We start from the raw sequence: 8,442 nt of genomic DNA on the forward strand, positions 1-8,442 counted from the left end.
CTAGATCCAGCACACATGGTACCCATCCAGCCATCCAGCCATCCAGGACCCGACAGGAAGAGGGCCCAGCACCCCAGGCATTTGGCTGCCACTGCTGGGATGAGTCATGATGCTGGATTTCTTCCTGTGGTGTTTCTGGGGCTCCAGCACTGCTGCACTCTTTCTGGTGCATAGCAGACAAGTCAGCGAGAGGCAACACTGCAAGAAGCAGCCCAGCACCATGGCTCCTACGACTGAAGCTAAGCATCTGGTCAAAACCCATGCTGCTGGAGCCCCAGCAGAACCACTGGAACTAGCCCAGTACTAAGGCTTGTTCTCACAGCAGCAGCCACCAAATGCCTGTGATGCCAGCCCTTTCCGCAGGGCTGCTGGGGTTACAGCACCATGGGTCAGACCTGGACTCTTGGCCATCACTGAGGGAATATGTCTTGGTACCAGGCTTCTTCCTATGGTACTGCTGGAGCTTTCACTAGCTTGGCTGGCAATCATCCACTGCTTTTGCCCAGCACTGGAGCACCAACAGCACCTGCAGGAAGCAGCCCAGCATTGTGGGTGCAGGACTACAGCAGCAGGAACGAGCCATAGTGCTGCTAAGCCTACAGTGCCATGAGTCTGACAGATGATCAGCTGCTCTTGAGGGACGGTCCCACTTCAAGGCTGGGGGCCAGATGACCTGATTCTATAGGCTGAATCCAGCCCCTGAACTGCATTTGACACCTCTGTCTTAAGGCAATACCCCAGATAGTGATGGCAGCTACAATGCCAGGCCTCTTGAAGAGCAGAGACCAATCTATCACATCAATGTGCACACATTCCAGAAGGCTATAAAAAAAAGCAAGAATTGTTCTGTTGGAAAAACATGTGGTAAAGAGCCATTTGCACAGATCAGAATTTCTATAAAACTATCATAATGAGAAGATTTAATGCACCTCAAGTAGAACTAACCTGTCTAGATATGGCAAGCTGCAGAGCCAGGTAAAATGCTGCCAGATGATCCGTTGGAGACAAACTGTGGGCTCTGAAAAAAATAAATAGTCAATCTATTACAACACATTATCCACTATACATTCATATCACTTTTGAGCTTGTTTGTTCTTTTCTTACCCAGAGTACAGGGATACATTGGTCTTCCATCTCAGCCTGGCTGGAGTTCATTGTAATATTTTGTTATAGCACCCTGAAGTTAAGTAAAAATGCTTTTTGGTTTGAAAATAGTCCTTTTTTGTGCAATTTTAAAAGTGAGTGATATAAAATTCTTATTAATAAAGTTTAATCCTAGACCCATGCAAGGGATCTGTGGAAGAGTTCACTGCAAGAGATACTCAACTTTCCATTGATTACTCCCAAGTTTCTCGTTTTACACACAAAATTCAGAAAAAGTAGGGTGATGCCAGCTGCATAGTAGATGCCTGAGTGATCTCAATTAGGCAGAACAGGATGGAACTAAAACTGAAAACTCAAGGGAAAGGAACAGCTAAGTGAACTAGATCTTATTATTGTAAATCCCACAGTGTGAGCTGCAGACTCCAAAAATCTTCCTATAATGCAACACAGTATAGCTTCTGGGGACCCTATTAGGTCCCTCACATAGATTTCTGGATTTCACAGATTTCATAGACATTAGGGCTAGAAGGGACCTTGCAAGATCATCAGGTCCTGCCTCCTGTCCAACGGGCAGGCAGTTAGCAGTGGTCAAGTGATCCTAGCAAAGATAAGCATCCAAGTGTTTCTTAAAGGAATCCAGAGTAGGTTCCTGCACCACCTAAAACTCAAGGGCAAGGAAGGAGGAGTATCCTGCTGGACACTCCAGAGATGTACTAAATATCTTCCGGCAGTTCACCCTTGTAGCACAGGGCAGCATAAAAACTAACTTCAAAATGAGCCTTTGTTTAAAAATGGGGGATGCAGAAATTGACAGTATTTCCTTTATGAGTATTACTTCAGAGCTCAAAAATAAGTGACAGGGTTCTGTGATACTAGCACTTAGCAATAAAAAATTAAGCCAAAATCACTTCTCTTAAACACACCAACCCATTGTCATTACACGTAACGATCATCTGATATAATTAGAGAAAAACCTACATCGTTTTCTCACTGTTCATTTTGTCTAGCCAATCTCACTACTTTCCCAAAGATTCAATTCCCAAAGAACGCATATGTAGTTTTTCATTGAAAACAAGGACGGCAGATGTAGAGCTAAACTACTTTAAAACTTCCATTAAAAAACAAAAAAACAAAAATCAAATTTAAGTTAATTGTGGGCATTTAAATGATGCTTATAATGAGCAAAGTATGCAATTAAGTCACAAAAATGAAAAAAGTTGAGTTCTTTATTCAGAGGAAAAAAGGTTCTATCCTTTATGATCATGAAGGGAAAACAGAGACTAGTATTAGAGAGACAGGCCCTTAGCACAGTCCAAAGACATTTTTAGTTTTACTTGTTTTTTAAAAGAGTAAACAAGCAAAAAAAAAAAAATCCCTTCAGAATGGCTGGCCCAGGGAACAAGATACAGAGATTTTCCTTATAGGTTACTAGTTTTAAAAAAAACATTCGGGTCAGTTAAAGTTCAAAGCAGCTACCATCTGTCAGCTGTTTGGTGACTTATGTGAAATGACCAACACAAACACTGTGCAAGCATGCACCAACCCTGTGGAAAGATTGGTAACCCTGGTGTCATTTCAAATAGACAGATGCGAAAACCTGCCCCATAATTGGTCCTCTGACCCTAGCAGAGTTAGAGGTCACTTTACTCTCCCTTCCAGAGACTGCTCCTTTAGAGCAGGTATAAGAACTTGGCAGAGATGCCCAAGGAGGCCTGCACAGCTGCTGACTTTCATAATGTCATAGTGATTAGGGTCAGAAGGGACCCAAATAGATCATCAGGTCTGACCCCCTGCCCCGGGCAGGAACAAGTGCGGGTTCATAACACCCCAGCCAAATCTCTGTCCAGCCTCCTCTTGAAAACCCCAGAGTAGAAGAGAGAACCATCTCACTTGGGACTGTAACTTTATTGTATGCAAGTATTCCCATTTTTGGAGCATCACATTTTTACAGAATGAGCGGGAGCATATAACAAACAAACATACTGGGAAATGTGGTGCAAAAAAATCTCCCCCCATACTGGCAGCCTTTAAATGGAGTTGGTTGTATAAGCTATCAACGCAACTAAAACAGTAGTGTTAACTGCTGCAGTAACAAAAAGAAAATATTTCAGCAGGGCTACAGGGTATGAATCTCTGCTAGTGAAGGTGGCTCTAAGTGAGGTATCACTTTACCATACTTGACAATATAAAAGTTTCTTAGTTAACTTTCTTCCTTTAAAAAAAAATTACTTATAAAAGGTACAGAAGGTATCAACCATTGTAAGGGGCAACTCACTCTCTACAAGTGGCTGAAACCATATATTATTGGTATTTTAAGTCCAAAAACAATACTAGGGGGGATTTTCAGCCCATGTTAACTGTTTGCTTTTTTATAACGCCTCATGTTTTTGATAAGAACATCAAAGATACTTGCATTTAAAATCCTGGTTCAAATTAACAAGGGAATGCAAATTGACAGAAGAGGTTTTTTTTAATTCTTATGTGAAGTGAACTGAAATACTGAACTTAGATTACTAGACTCCCTCTATACATTACAGGTATTGCACGAGTACCTGGTAATTGCACAATTACCTGGAGACTAGCTACACACATTCAAAGTAGCTACCACACAATAAAAGGCTCCAACCTGCTATGAAGTTAGACCTCGAAATATGTACCAACTTTATAGCTAATTGCTATTGAGCTTTACAATTTCACGTGTAGCAAGGTCTCCTCTGTGGCTGGGATCCCCGTCAGTTGACAGGGTTCCCAGCCACAGGGGGGAACCTTGCTCAGCCAGGGCTGAGTCCCACAACTACTTGGGGCTCTCAGCTCCAGACACTGGGTCCCTGCAGCGTACTTCCCAGCAAACCCCTGGGACAGGATCCCCCCCACCTTGAGGGTGTGGGAAACAAGAAGCAAGTTCTCGCAGCTGGGAGTCTCACACACCTCAGCTGAGGAGTTCCCAACTGCAGGGGCACCCTACACCTCCCCTGGGCAGCAGGTGGGGGGGGAGGGGCATGGATTGTGATCATCCTGTTTTAGGACTGCATAAAACCCCTGGAGCTGGGGGAGGGGGAGGGAAATCTCTCTGGCAGTGATCCTCTGGCCCCAGGGGTTTCACATACCCCCAGGGCAGGGAGATCGCAATCTCCCAATCCTAGGGGTACATGAGGTGGCACTACAGCTGAGAGCCCCTCAAATGGGGTGCATGGGGCTCTCAGCCACAGGACCTTGCTTCTTGCCTGCAATAAGGTGCAATGGAATCTACTGCATAATCCCACAATCGCACTCCTGCCATGCACGTGGCATGACAGAAGGCACGATTGTGTGAATCATGCATTAGACCTATCGCACCTTTACATGCAGGTGTAGAAGGAGCCTTAAATACAGAACAATGGTGTATACTCCAAGTAGGATGAATCAACTGGAAACAGAAAACCACAAAGAGATAGTGAAGAAGAAAAGGAAGCAGATGTAATCGCTTCTGACACCCTACATGTGGCCATTATATGCTTCTGTTTTGCACGACTATTTCAAAACTTCAAGTCACTAGAAAATTAAAATTCTGTCTGTACTCTAGAGCTAAAGGACATCTGTAAGACCTCGTGGAAGAGACAAGCTGATATCAGCTGATTAGCTGAAAAACTTATTCACTGCTAACAAGTCTTTGAAATGGTAAAAACATCAAGAAGCTTGTTGTAAAAATGAAAGGAAGTTCCTAGAAGTAATACAAACAGAAGATAAATGACAAGCTATTTTTTCCATGAAAGCAATTCTCATCAAGCTTGAAACCAAGTATTATTCTTGAGAATTAATTCTAATAATCCCTTCAATACAACCCTATTTTTCCATAGTATTTAAGCCAAAAACAGTTACCCTCCCCACCAAGAGTAAAGCACTAAGAAGAACAGAGGGAGACCAATAGTACATTCTCTGCATAGTGAGGCACACTCCATTTTCATTAGCAACCCTTCCTTCTATCAGTTTAAAACCAGAGTACAATTGCAGCTTTTAGGAGCCAACAAGATTGGGTAAGTGTTACCCTCCTCTTGATCTTTCAGAAAACAGGAAGCTACCCATGGAGGAATACCAGAAAAATGCTCTGTAAGGGCTTTGGGATCTCCTTGGTAGGCTGGAAGACAAGCCAGTTCACTACCAGCTGGGAAGGCAAGAGCTAGCTTCAGAAGCGAGTCTCCATTCCCCACTGCTGGAAGTGAACTAGAGGGATGCATATTATTTTATGAGCTTAAATCTTGGATGAAATGTCACACAAGTCAACTGCAGAAGAGTGCATGGATAGTATGAGGTAAGTGGACAGGGAGGGAGGCAATGGAAGTGCTCAAGTTCCAGTGCTCGGGGGAAGGGGAGGATGCAGATATGGTTGTGGAATCAAGGGGGGCCAAGAGGTGGTAAGTACACACTGAGATGGAGTGAAGACAAAGAGCACGTGCACATGCAAGTAAGAAGTGAGGGGAGCAGCCACATCATTGCCCTTGTACAGGCTTGAAAAAAGTATCAAGGTTTACAGACTGCATAAGAGCACACATTCCCATTTTTCCTCTGATCTCCTCTCCTGTGATGTGCTACATTAAAAACCCTATAGAAAAACCCCTACATAAAAACAGACTCATTAGTTCATTCCCAATTTATCAAGGAAGGAAAAAAGCCAAAAAGAATCTGCACAAAGCAAATCAGACCTGGATAATAAAATGGGTTTAAAGACAAATATTCAGAAGAGCCAAGTTTAGATAACCACTGTAAGTGTCACAGTATTCATCAGCAAGTGCTTTTATATTTAGAATCTAAATCATGAAAAGATCTCAATTTTCCTCCATGTTTGCTTGTTAATACTTGCAAGAACAAGCCCAGGGAGAGGGAATCAGGTCTCCCTCAAAACAGTACTACTTCTGGGTAAGGCCTCACACAAACTGGTGCTTGAGTTTGCATTGTCACTGCCTGTGATATAACTCTTCTGTGGACAAAAAGGACCTCCTTCTCCAGATCTGTCAATCTGGTACTTCTTGCAGGCAATAAATTCCCTTTTTCTCACTATACAACTGAAACACTGAATCTGTAATGGGGAACACCTGCTGTACAATCTGACCAGTGACAAATCACCACTGAATCATTTTACAGTATTTAAAAATGTCCTTAAGGGGTATGTTTTATTTTTTCCTTCCAGACCAGAATAAGAGAATATTTATTTAAAAGCCTGCAAACCAAAATGTTGTTCTCCATTCAATGGCAACAGAAAATATCTTACATAAAGTAAGAGGAAACTCTTAAAAATTGGTTTGGATTTTTCTGGCAAAAACTGATGAAGTGAATGTTAATGCAATATGTTCTGTACTCATGAAGACAGACTCTCAGAGGTAAAATTCTCATTATGTAATCTTTATAAATCTCTCTTTTTTTAACCACATAAGGCTTTTCATTACATACAGAAGAATGAAAAGATTAACACCCACTCACCTCTGAAATGCAAGAAGAGCCTTTCTCTGCAGGATCTCTTGTATACCTCGCAAAGATGCTAAAAGGATATATTTAATCAGCATTACTTAAGATTCAAAGATTTGGTTCCACACATTTATTTGACAAAGTCTAACATATCAATAGATTAGGACAAAAATAACACACAGCACATAGAACACAAAGGGCTGTTACGCTTCTGTAGATTTACTTGTGACAAGAATTTCTCATCTGTGAAACTTTTTTTCTTACCATCAGTGGCTTGCAAGCTGTAAGTCAGTCCTAATGCCAAGTAGCCTTTTGCTTTGAACTCTGAGGTTTTGTCTCCAAGATCAACAACTGTTTTGGCAAATCTTTCTGCTTCTTCCAACTGAAACCATTACAAAAATGAACAAGAGAGTCTTATGAAGATTTCTGCTTCTGAAAACTCCAAACAACTCCATAAATACAAAACAGGGAGTGTATGTTCTTAGACAAAGCTAAGAAACCTGACTACCATTTTTTTTTACTCCACACAACAAACTTTTACCACTAAGGACTTGCTTAACTTTCCTACTTAAGTTTAGAAGAAGTAGCTGCCTCACTGGAGCGTGCACCAGCTGTTAGGATACAGTGTTTACATCTGCATGCTCCTACAGGGGATTAAATGAGCTCAACTTGTAATTTAAACGCTGAATGAAACAGAATTAAAGTTCCAATGGTTCTGTTCCACTTACACTGCTAAAAGATTATGCAGGTAAATTATATCCTAAATGCTTCTACCAGTAAAACTGTTACATCTGTTTACCTCATTGATTTTCCTGCTCATCTTATAAATATACAGGTTCATAGAAAGTTAAAATAACCATTCTGACAGTTACATGGTTTATCCTCACTCAGTGTCGGTGCCCATCTTTAAACATCTAGTCTTTACAAAAAAAAAAAAAAAAAGCTGAAAAGCTCTTTGGAGTCTTCCACTTGACTCTGAGTTCCCTTTGCCATTTTATATTTTCCAATTAGACAACATTACCGTTTTACTAACAAAGTGGCTGCTCTTAGAGTTTTCTCAAAACAACAACTGGAGAAAAATGCTCCGAGTCAAGAAGGACACCTAAACAAACAGGCCTCTGCATCTCACAAATGCCGTTGAATCCAAAAAGGTTCTGCCATGCAGAGTTGCTAAGATCAGAGCTTACATATCTCCATACCTCTCACACTGTAGTTTGACAAAGAAGGCCACGTACAAGTATTCTCTCTCTACCAGGAGAATCGCCACTCTTGCCGTAGAAGCTACGAGCGCACAAGCCCACACTGTATTTCTCCTGGGGGTTGGAGGAAGATTGGAACAGGTGCCAAAACTCCTTGCCCCTTCCCAGACCAGGGACTGCCTGGTCTGGTGAATGGGTCCAGCACCTGACCCCACTGCTCTACTCCCCCACATGGGAACAGGAGTGAAGCAGCTACTGCTCCCCATTCCTTCCCCACATTGGGATCACCCCAGTCTCATGAAGGCATGAGGACCAAGGGAAAGGGTACAGTGCCTGAATGCCTGTACTACTCCCTCTCCTGGAAAAACCTGGCAGTAGAAATGCACTAGAAATGCATGCCAGTTTGCTGCCCAAGTAAAGTTGACAGCTACAAAACAAGCATCCACAAACACACCAACAAATTTTATTTGAGGAAACTCTAAAGCAGGCAGTACATGTATGGGGGTCAATTTAGTGTCAGTCTGTATCAGTAAAATCAAATGATACCACATTTAACAGCCTAACCTAGTTCTGCTACTGCACCATTTCTGCTTGAACTTGAAGTTATAAAGAACTGTCTTCCCCTCCTCCATAGCACTTTATGTATAGCACCATGCATTCACAACAAATTAAGTGTAACCACAGCTTTTAAATAACGAGA

General features: G+C 42.1%; 1 protein-coding gene across 6 annotated transcripts in view; it reads right to left on the reverse strand.

Annotated features, from left to right (window-relative positions):
* TTC7B (tetratricopeptide repeat domain 7B) overlaps positions 1-8,442 on the reverse strand; it is a 274,550-nt gene that overhangs the window by 129,352 nt on the left and 136,756 nt on the right. For all 6 annotated transcript variants that reach the window (XM_025209742.1, XM_025209743.1, XM_006028358.2 and 3 more), the window contains 3 exons: positions 6,808-6,925; positions 6,559-6,616; positions 946-1,018 (listed from right to left, as the gene is read on the reverse strand). In XM_025209742.1, coding sequence (XP_025065527.1) covers positions 946-1,018; positions 6,559-6,616; positions 6,808-6,925 — 249 coding nt within the window. The remainder of the gene's footprint in view (positions 1-945; positions 1,019-6,558; positions 6,617-6,807; positions 6,926-8,442) is intronic.

This window comes from Alligator sinensis, unplaced genomic scaffold (genome assembly GCF_000455745.1).
Source record: "Alligator sinensis unplaced genomic scaffold, ASM45574v1 scaffold281_1, whole genome shotgun sequence".
NCBI lineage: Eukaryota > Metazoa > Chordata > Crocodylia > Alligatoridae > Alligator > Alligator sinensis.